The sequence below is a fragment of the Haliotis rufescens genome, unplaced genomic scaffold, assembly GCF_023055435.1.
Source record: "Haliotis rufescens isolate VD_foot unplaced genomic scaffold, xgHalRufe1.0.p SCAF_4, whole genome shotgun sequence".
NCBI lineage: Eukaryota > Metazoa > Mollusca > Gastropoda > Lepetellida > Haliotidae > Haliotis > Haliotis rufescens.
Window position 1 is genome coordinate 61850725 of NW_025964112.1, and position 11889 is coordinate 61862613.

At 41.7% G+C, this 11889-nt stretch overlaps 1 protein-coding gene across 1 annotated transcript; it reads left to right on the plus strand.

Annotated features, from left to right (window-relative positions):
• Positions 1–216: 216 nt before the first annotated feature.
• LOC124125765 (poly(A) RNA polymerase, mitochondrial-like) lies at positions 217–11530 on the plus strand. The gene is made up of 8 exons (XM_048381914.1): positions 217–368; positions 2064–2251; positions 3035–3232; positions 5587–5796; positions 6710–6933; positions 8481–8701; positions 9583–9675; positions 9905–11530. The coding sequence occupies exons 1-8, from the start codon at positions 224–226 to the stop codon at positions 10300–10302; spliced, it is 1677 nt and encodes a 558-aa protein (XP_048237871.1). The 5' UTR covers positions 217–223; the 3' UTR covers positions 10303–11530.
• Positions 11531–11889: the final 359 nt, after the last annotated feature.

Here is an 11889-nt window from a genome sequence, read left to right on the forward strand (position 1 = left end):
CGTGTGGAGTTTCCGTACGGATTATCTAACCAGGCTGTTTAGCGGAAAATGCAATCGCATATGAATAAAACGCTGTGGTACAACTTTTGTTATAGAACAAACATTTTGTTTTCGATCTATACACTATTATTAAAGCTGGTTACATTAACAAATGTAATACCATAATGTGAATACTAACTTTGTAAGTTTAATATTCATTTTCCGGATGTTAATAGCTTCAAATATGGCGACTTGTCTGCCAAACATGCTTCGCCGGCATGTCCTCAGACGTTATCCAATGTCATTAGGCATTGAATGGCCATTCATCTGTTCTCACCGCCTCAGTACACGAAATTACGGATCTAGACCGGGGGGCTCACACAGAGCAGGTAGAGCACTCGATCACGGTGTTCAGGCAGTTCTTCTTTCAACCTGTCAATCATGTTGAACCTAAATATAGGCCCAGAGTAGCCTAGACCATTTAGATGCACGAGTCTTGTATAGTTCATGTGTAGAGGGATTGGGGACAAATTAAGCTACTGTATTGTCACTAGCGACAACTGTTTCCATTTATGTATACACCACATCGGCTGCAATTCAAACATAATTGAGAACGTTGGCCAAAACAAAATATCCTGTCATGTTTGTTGATGCAAGCTTTAGGGGATGACACTGTCTAAACCACAAATTTGTGACCATTGTTGTGGTAGTGTGTGGTTGCCATAGCATAATTAACCTTGCTATATGATGCAATCCGATGTGTTCATATGCAGCTTTTGTATTCTGATTATAAAACGTCACAATTTGATTTATTCAAACTCAGCTACCTTTGATGGGAGTACTTACTGAACAAGTCTGGTCTCACTTTTTTCAGATTTCAGCTAGCACTGCACGGAGGCTGGAACTCACATTGCGATCTTGAAGATAAACTAGGCTTATGAGTTAATATAGTTAGCCAACACTTTACCACGGGACCACAGGCGCTGTCACAAAATGACTAGTGCTCATATACCTACTGATCATCACCAGATTGTTAACCTTGATACGCGCCCAATATTATCTGCAATACTTCAAACTAGACACAAATTATACAGATTTTCCTCAAATGATCAGTGTTTGATGAGAAAGGGGTACTTAACCCCAGTAAACGATCGTATTGGGTTGCTTGTTCAGTAAGGGCATCCAAGGGCTAAGGATAAAGTTGGGGGTAACCCTGAGGTAACTAACCCTAAGAATCCAATAGTCATGCAAGATTTGTGTCAGCACCATACCCGTGCTCATGGGTTTCACCGAAGTGGTAAACATCTGAGAGCTACATCACTTTGGGCTTTCCTCCCACATTAAGCTGACACGCCACGATATAACTGGAATACTGTTAAAAGCGGCGTTAAACCCAACTCACTCACTCACTCCTTTCAATAGATATTAAATGCTAACGTAATGTATCCATACATGTATGTCATGTTATTGCCATGATCTTATTACAATGATTACAGTAAGCATGTAGCATGTAATGTTTGGTGGGGGTTGTCCACATTATGGGAGTGTGTGTTCATGGATTATCCACCCCTCCTTTTTGAAAATAATATATCGCCAATATGGACAATGCTTATAATGTCCATCACTGTTTCGGCTGGTTCAGACTCAGTTCTTTACAGCCCACTGTCATAAAGCTGGATTCTTACTGTGTCCAACATATTGGTATTGTCACATTTCATAAGACTGACAGGGCCTTTGCCGTAAGAGGTGACTAAATTGATAGGATCGGTGACTTTGTCACTGATTGTGTTTATCTATACTCATGATGTCAATCACTGGATTGTCAAAACTTGATTATTTAGAGAGTACAATCATATAGCTCAAATACTGCTCAATGCAGTGTTAAACAAAAAAGGAAAACAAAAAAGGAAAACAAAAAAGGAAAACAAAAAAGGAAAACAAAAAGATAAATGTTACACAAAGTAAAAAAAACAGTCAGTTTTTGAAATACAGATGATCATATCATTTACACCATGTGGAAGACCCCCCAATGCTAGGGACATGTGCAGCTGATGATCTGTCCATGCCGTGTAACTTTTTTGCAGATGAGAGAGTAGGCAGAAAACATGACGGGAGGAAATCCTTGAGTACATATGAGAGAGAAGTGGAAGGAAGGAGGGAGGCGGCACATCGCACCGTGGTGGTGCAGGGGGTAGATGAGGACCAGGTGCGTCGGCACCTGCAACAGTATGGCATCATCGAGTCCGCTGTGCAGTTCCATCATGCAAGGAAGGTAATACTAAGAGATTATTATGTTATCTTTTTAGGAGGTCACCATTGAAATATATGTGCTACATTTATGTTTGTGGAATGGATGTGATATTTTTCTTTTCTTTCAACAATTAACACTTCTTTTTCCACTTCATGTAATGTTACAATTGAATAAGTGAGTTAAAATGGTGTTTAACATCGCATCCAAGATTATTGCACTTATATAGCGATGTGCATGCACATATGTGTGTGTGTGTGTGGCTGCTTGTACTTTGTACTAGTCTGGACTGATGCCGATTTAATAGTGCCAGCCCACTGAGATACCATGCTGCAGTTTAACATGAATACCCCACTCAGACACAGTATACTGACTCCGAGCCAACCAGTCCTTGTTTTATCCTCTTAATGCCGAGCGCCAGACAGGGTAACAACAATATCATCTATTAATGTCTTTTGGTTTGACTCAGACAGGGATCAAACCCCAGACCTTCCGCTCTCCGGGCGGACGCTCTACCACTACACCACAGAGGCAGTCTACAATTGAATAAACAAACAAGTGATGTGGAGAATAAATGTTTTGTATTCTATCATAATCGTCAGCCAACAGGTTGCAAATGAGAACTTTCCATTTGAAATTTCTGTCATGACAATTTACATGATGAACATAATTGCGAGGCACTTAAGACATTTTTATGCAGTGAATACAAAATTGAAACATTTGTACAATGATATTTATTTGACATTAGTATAGATTTGCCTGTTCCCAGATCCTATCACCGTGACAATATGTACTTGTTTTTTCTAGTCTTTCTTCATGGTGGAGTACAAGGAGAGGACATCGGTGGCTGATTTGATGGTGGACACCGGCTATTCATTTGGGGAGTTCCCAGTCAGATCCAGAGTGATGTTCCTAAACCAACACAGTATTAAGAAAAAAAGAGCACCTCAAAAAGATATTACCTCACATGAACATGTGCTTTCAAGGTTGAAGGAATGCGTGTCAGTAAGTAGAAGTGTGTAACGTCCATCACCTGTCTGTATACATTACATTACTGGGTACTGTAAATCGTGAAATTATTGCGCCTCCAAAAGAATGCCCCTAGCCAAAAATGCGACTCAATATGAATGCGACACCCCCTTCCTCTCAAGCATCAGTGGAATTATGTATAAAGAAAATGTCTTCTGTCAGGTTTACAGGAGAATCCTCACCTTAATCCAATCACACACCAAATAGCACCGCTTATTAGCGCTGAGTAAAGTACTTCCTCTAAAACAATAGTGTTTTTCTAAGAACAACAGATACTTTTTGTGTTTATTCTGTTGACTGGCATTAAAGAAGTTCAACAAACTTGAAGGCGGGTGACAAAACAAAGGCTGTCCATCTAAAAATTAGTGTGATGAAGCCCATCCATCCATGCACGCTGGCTTGTGTAGGCCTTTGATGCAGTCGCAAAGAGCAGAAAGACTGTGTTGCGCGGGTGGCATCTGTCTGGACATGCAGGTGTGATCAGTGATGACATAAGTGAGTAGAACTGTTGTCTTGACCCCAGCAGTGACAATTCACAGGATGTAATTAGTGTTTGAATGACATTGTTCATATACTTGTTACAAGTGCTGCTCAATAAACAGTGATGTGGAATACATAGTTGTTTGTTTTCAGCATATGTCTAAGTTGGTATTTCTGGTATACAAAATGTCTTATTGTTTATATAAATGCGATGTTTAATAATGCGAGCAAAGACCACTCGCATTTTTTGCATTTAATTCCCGCTCGGTTTAATTTCATGATTTACAGTATATTCCAACCTGGGACTTGATTCCCAAATTACAGCCAAGTCATGTTTATCAGACACTTGTTAATCCGACAATAGGCTTTGTCTGACACTAGTGATCAGAACTGATTTATTCAGTACCACTTAGACCTGTTAATCCGACAGTCTCTCACTATGACAAACCTAATTTGCAATGAATTGCCGAAATCACTCAGTGATCAGTGTACACTGTGGTTATGTACCCACAAGTACACAGCCCGTGTTTTGATGCGAAACTGTTGGCTAGTAGCTGCATATTACAACAGTTGCAGAGATAAACTTGCTTAACAATAAACAATTAATGCTTTAGTTAAATAAACAAAACAGGATTAGTCACATGTTTAGATTACCTTTCGTTGATATAAGTTTCGCTACCGCTGAAGGTCATCCCATTACAGGTCACGTCTGAACGACCTTTTCATGAACTTTGACCAACCTATTAAATGAGTAGCAGGAAGTCAACATTAGCCACTAAGAAAGCAACTTTCTTGAGCTTTGCGGCACTAGACCTCCATTCCGGACTTTGCTTTCAGAAGTATTTTGAGTCAGTCATACAGCCCGTAACAGTAGTTTTGTGTTTAGTTTTTGAGGTTGCATGATAAGAAAACATATTCCGATAACATTACAATATGAAGATTTCATTTTTCTATTAGGTATCATTATCAATCGTGTAGCTGTCCGATTTTCAATCACGAACGTTAATAGTGCTTAATTTTGTTTATCCGACATACTCGGGAATAAGACATAATCATATGCAGCCAAACATGTCGGATTAACAGAACTTGACTGTATATGGCTTCGAGGCAACAGACTGCGACAATATTTAATGGCAGATATCTGTCGGTACTTGTTGTGGACTGCGCAGCCGGCAAGGAAGGTATTGTGAACAGTTTGCCATAACCAGCAGAGGTGGAGGCTTGTTTGTTGTTTAATGCTGCACTCAGCAATATTCCGGCTCTATGCTGGTAGCTTGTAAATAATCAAGTCTGGATCAGACAACCAGTAATCAGTATTCCGAGCAACAGTCGGACCTGTCGGTATGAAGACACTCAATCAACCAAGTCAGCCAGTCCATCCTGATCCATTTGGTCACCTCTTACAACCGGCATAGATTGCGTCGCACCTGTTCTAACCCGGAGTCTCCACTGGGTTATTCTGCTTGTAATGGTGAAGTAGAACACTTACATTGATGGCGCTGAGGATACTGACTGCCACACGTGCGTGGACCACGTTTACTTCCAGAGTAAAGATGGTTTAAGACCAAGATATTGTGTCTTTGTGTCAAATGTGGGCTAAGTCACATTTACTGATATTTTGTAATCCTGTTACCTGGTTACATCTTTCTGTGGTTAAACCATTATAATCAATCAGCATAAAAATCTAGTGTTCAAAATTCAGGAGAACCTTGGAGCCAAAAGGTTTGCCTTGACATGTGTCCTGCGCTTGCATTACAACAAGGACCCTGTGAATTTCATGCTTAGTTCAAACACTGGTAAAAAATGAAATATTTGAACAAATTTTTATTAACTGTCATCATCTGTTCTAGATTTCGGATCAAATGGATGCCCTCCATCAGTGCAAACGTCTTACTCAGCAAGAGAAACATCTGCGGTTCTTCATTGCGTCTGCCATTGAAGAAGCCTTGTCAGGCATGCTACCCCACTGCCAGATCAAGCCATTCGGGTCGTGCATTAACGGCTTTGGCTGGACTGACTGTGATCTGGACTTCACTTGTAATATTTTCCCACCTGATACTGTAAGTTGCTATGGTAACTGATAGTTAAAGCAGATGTATTTCTCTTCATCATGTTTACAGTTTCAGTTTTTGTTGGGGGCTAAGATTTGGAACAACTTGATTCAGGTTTAAGAAAGGGTTAGAAGGATCAGACAGTTCATTGTGCAGGAGGTCGGGATGTGTGGATACTTTACATGTTCCAGTTCAACAATACAGTAAGGGACTGGTCATTTATCATAGGGTGTGGTGAGATTGTTCTTGGCACTGTAATATATCTCTCTCTCCCCCCTCACACCACATTTCATGTAACATTTTTTATGCCCAACCCGCCCCCACTTCATGTAACATTTGACCCGTGTGGATTCCGGGGTAGAATAGGTCTTCAGCAACCCATGCTTGCCGTAAAAACTGACTATGCTTGTCGTAAAAGGCGACTAACGGGATCGGGTGGTCAGGCTTGCTGACTTGGTTGATGCATGTCATCGATCCCAATTGCGTGGATCGATATCAATCACTGGATTGCCTGATCCAGACTCGATTATTTACAGACCGCTGTCAAATAGCTGGAATATTGCTGAGTGCGGCATTAAACAACAAACCAACCAACCAATCATGTAACATTTTGTTCATCCCCCCATTTTGTTCACTTGGACAACCCCCTCTTTCACTGTCATTTTTTCCTGACCCTTTTAAACTTAATCTCATATGAACACCCCCATCATGTCTGTCGGGCGGTTGGGTAGCCTAGTGGTTAAAGCGTTCGCTCGTCACGCCGAAGACCCGGGTTCGAATCCCGACATGGGTACAATGTGTGAAGCCCAATTCTGGTGTCCCCCGCCGTGATATTGTTGGAATATTGCTATAAGCGGCGTAAAACCATACTCACTTACTCACTCATCATGTCTGTCATTGATTTAATGTTGATTTTGAATAGCAACTTGGAAGAACAGACATGAAGTTCATCTCAGCGAAACAGCAGTACGCCAGGTTGTCAGAAGATCAGAGGAGTCGGAGGGTGTTGGAAAGCCTGAGTCAGACACTGAGGAGTTATGTGCCCTTGTGTTCAGAGTTCCAAAACATACTGAAGGCTCGTGTGCCAATAGTCAGGTTCAGGCACGGCCTTGCAGGTGTAAGATGTGACCTCAGTTACCATGACAGGTAAGCTTATTTCTTTATATGGCTTTCTGGACACAAAGTCTGACGTGTCTGATAAGATATATTTTTTCAATTTCTGGCTATTTCTTCAGATACAAGAGTCTTTTCATTTTCTCTGTTCGAAACTCTATTACACGGATCTTAGCAGAATAGATACCCCTTTCTTGTCATAAGACATGACTTATTATACTACTTAAAAGAAGTTGAAGAACACCCGATTCTTTCATATTACTATAGTTAAATGTCGACCCGTGAAGATCCGGGGTAGAATAGATCTTCGGCAACCCATGCTTGTCGTAAAAGGCGACTATGCTTGTCGTAAAAGGCGACTAACGGGATCGGGTGGTCAGGCTCGCTGACATGGTTGATGCATGTCATCGATCCCAGTTGCGTGGATAGATGCTCATGATATTAATCACTGGATTGTCTGGTCCAGACTCGATTATTTACAGACCGCCATCATGTAGCTGGAATATTGCTTAGTGTGGCGTTAAACAACAAACCAACCAAGTTAAATGTCATGGCAAATCAGGATCAAATGGTCACTGTACGGACCTTGTGTGTTGGTGACTCCAAAGTGAATATTGCTTAATGTTGCGGTCAGCAATATTCCATTGTAGTCACAATGGCCGCCTGTATGACATCTAGTGTGGGCATGACAAACCAGGGGTTGGTGTTATAAGCACATCACATGTCGGGGTATGATGACAGTGTATCCACCAAGTCATCAAGCTGGACAACCCCTCCAATTTAGTCACCTCCTACAGTAGATTGCTGGGGACCTTGTTTTACCAAAATGTCATGTGTTGTTCATGCTGTCATCCACTGGTTCGAATGTGTAATGGAAACTGGTGATATAGCTTGAATATTTCCAACTGATAGAAACACCATTTACTAACTCTGTTTTGAATCTGAGTTAAACTCAGAGAGTAATTCATGTTATTTTGTCAATATCTGTAACAAATCTCAATTTCATAGCTGTACTTTAATAATCTCTTCATCGTATGTCATTCTTAAAATGACCGCTTCTGTGGTCTAGAGGTAGAGCGTTCGCCCGGAGAGCGGAAGGTTCGGGGTTCGATCCCCAGCCACGTCATACAATAAGACGTTAAAAGATGGTAATTGTTCTTACCCTGTCTGGCGCTCGACATTAAGGGGCTAAAACAAGGACTCGTCATCTGGAGTCAGTATACTGTATCTGAGTGGGGTATTCATGTTAAACTGCGGCATGGTACCTCAGTGGGCTAGCACTATCAGTCGGCATCAGATCGGAATAGTACAAGCAACCACACACACCCCACATGGCCCCATTTGTCATATATTGTGTCAAATGCTTTGCTGCCATCATTGGGAAAACCAAACCTTCCGAAACACTAATGTTAGTTATTGGGAATTTAAGTCAGTAGTTTATTGGGCACGTACATCACAGCATCGATGTAGTTCCCGCTAGGTGACCTCATTTGCATATATATCAGATCATGATACCAAGTTTATCGGATTGTTTTATTGCGTCATTAACACTATCCATAATATAATACAATGGGTTTCAGCATCACACACAAGTTGTCGGAGCTGATGTTTGTGTACGGATGCTACAACCCCGACTTGTACCCCCTGATGAGTGTGGTGAAGCAGTGGGCGCGGGACAAGCTGATCACTCGGCCCATGCCGGGGCGCTACGCCACCAACTTCATCCTCCTGGCCATGGTGGTGTTCTACATGCAGACCCAGGAGCTGCTGCCCACCGTCGGCGCCATGCAGGTTATGGCAGGTGGGTACACCTGATGGATTCCTGTGAAGATCCGGAGTAGAATAGGTCTTCAGCAACCCATGCTTGCCGTAAAAGGCGACTATGCTTGTCATAAGAGGCGACTAAGGGGATCGGGTGCCCGGGCTCGCTGACTGGGTTGATGCATGTCATCATATCCCAATTGTGTGGATCGATGCTCATGTTGTCAATCACTGGATTGTCTGGTCCAGACTCTATTATTTACAGACAGCCTTCACATAGCTGGAATATTGCTGAGTGCCGCATTAAAAACAACAAACAAACACACAAACAAAACAAACAAACAAAACAACTGATGGATTCAGATGAACTCTGTGTTCGTAACAAGCAAATAACATGATTAATAAATCCGCTCCAATAACTCTGTTTGTATCTACTGGAAAGTTAAATGCATCGTAACACATCATGATCAATCCAGGTAGGTACAACTGATGGATTCAGAACAACATACTATGTCGGTAACAAGCAATTAATCAATCTGCTCCAATAAGTGCCCCCATGTTTTGAAAACACATTTTCATGGCTATTTCTGCATGCATCTATCGGTGAGTTAAATGTATGATGCCTTGTAACACATCTGTTTGTGCGGAGTTGCATCCCTTGGTCATACAAGGATACTTTGGTCAACATCTAGAGCCTGCATCTCTCTTGGCTTACTTCCACATGAAATTGACGTGGTGTCAAAACCAACATACATGCTTGTAGTGTTAAGCTCAACCGCTGAAATATATAGTGGCTTGCTGTCTCCAGAGTGTACAAACTACACCACACACACACACACACACACGCACCATGCACATTCTATTAGTCATTCTCTCACTCTCTTGCTAACCAATTTTTGTTCTTTTGCATCAATCTTCCAGACTCCAACAGTGAGTTTCTAAATGGTGGAGAAAGTTTCTACTTTGTGCGAGATATGGACAGTCTGCCCAAACCCACAGACACAAGAACGCTAGGTGAGTGGATGATGAGGAGTGGTTGTGACGTTGTGTGGATGCCGGCAGTATGTAGTACTCGCCATTCGTCTGCTTCGATCAAAGATATTTGAGAGTTTTAAATTGTTTATCATTTTAACAAGTCCAGAATAAACACTGTAAACTCATCGAATGCTGTTACTGATTCTTGTTGTGCCCCAGAACGTATTTGATCTCACAGGGTATGTTGACATTTGTTTCATTTTTTCAGAGGAATTACTTCATGGTTTTTTCTCTTTCTACACTAAATTCAACTTCCGACGACGGAGGATATCTCTTGTGACGGGCACCAGTTTTGACAAGACAAGTGACAGTGCCATGCAGATAGAGAACCCTTTAGACATCACCCTCAACGTCAGTCGGAGCATGGCGCCAACAGAGGTCATCAAACTGCAGAGTGAGATGCTCAACGCATTGAGGACTATGGACACTCACAGCAGATCTAGCAGTTCAGAGGACTGGGGAATTATGTGTTTGTTTTCTAAGGAGGACTCGGCACAGTCAGCAGCTGTACATACATCATCAATCTTAGACTCTAGACAGAAGCAGACGCATGACATTTTGAAGACTGATGGAGACTTTCAGACGTCTGCCTCTTTCCTCAGATGACCGTGAGGGCAGTGTAGTGTGTTATGTCAGTCAGACGTCTGCCTCTTTCCTCAGATGACCGTGAGGGCAGTGTAGTGTGTTATATCAGTCAGACGTCTGCCTCTTTCCTCAGATGACCGTGAGGGCAGTGTAGTGTGTTATATCAGTCAGACGTCTGCCTCTTTCCTCAGATGACCGTGAGGGCAGTGTAGTGTGTTATGTCAGTCAGACGTCTGCCTCTTTCCTCAGATGACCGTGAGGGCAGTGTAGTGTGTTACATCAGTCAGACGTCTGCCTCTTTCCTCAGATGACCGTGAGGGCAGTGTAGTGTGTTATATCAGTCAGACTCTGCTCTGTTCTGTATCCTGGGTTAACTGTACAGACATCTTGGTTGGATGAAGCACCCTTGAAATGCCTGTTCAGACCTGTAGGTCAGTCAGTTGGCTAGCATTTGTTTGGTTGTTCTAGTCTCAAAAAGACATCTGTTTGTGAAATATTAGGGATAAAATCTTTAGTGATTATGATAAAGGTAACTTCTGAGTTCATTTCAGATGAATGGTAATATTGCAACCTACTTATTCAGATCTGAGTTTAAAAACCATAATTATGAGAAAACATTGTCATTAACAGTCCATTGTCCATACACATTTTTTAATCATCCAAGTTAAACTCTTGTGGTCTGTATCTGGTTGACTGCGACAACACTTGAATCTTTTCAATTGACAATACTGTTCTTAACAGATGCAGGAGATGATATAGCCTGGATGTTCTGGCATATACGGATGGTTATATCATAAAGAGGAATTGACAATCTCTTTGCACATTGTGTCCAGTGGGAATGACATTGAATGGCATGGAATATATGACAGACACAATTCAGTGTTATTAATGTTACCGAAGCCAAGAGACTCTTAATGCTAATATGGAACAGCGGGATCAGAATTTACAAGGACTATATTTATTTTATGGTTTTTTTATGTTGAATTTAACAAAACAGTTCAGTGATTGTCACAACACAGTGCAGAGATGAAGTAACCATGGTAACCTAAGGAAAATCTCTCAGTTCATGATTTAATCTCATGTAAATATTTTGACATATGTATGTACTCATGTCATTGTCGGGACTGTTTCTGAAGTGATGTTTGCTTGGAAGAGGTATTTTCAGTTCTATTTGAATGCTCGCTAAGACACTGCTGTAATATGTTCATGTTTAATATGAATTTAACAGACATTACAATTTGAAAGATTTTCCAAAACTTAGCTTCTGGTGTTTCCCACCTCCTTGGAAGGATGCAACATGCTTAGTGTTGGTAATGTGTAGTCTCTGACTGAACCTTGTAGATGCAGTAATGTGTAGTCTCAGACTGAACCCTGGAGCTGCAGTAGTCTCAGACTGAACCCTGTAGCTGCAGTAATGTGTAGTCTCTGACTGAACCTTGTAGATGCAGTAATGTGTAGTCTCAGACTGAACCCTGGAGCTGCAGTAGTCTCAGACTGAACCCTGTAGCTGCAGTAGTCTCAGACTGAACCCTGTAGCTGCAGTAGTCTCTGACTGAACCCTGGAGCTGCAGTAGTCTCAGACTGAACCCTTTAGCTGCAGTAGTCCCA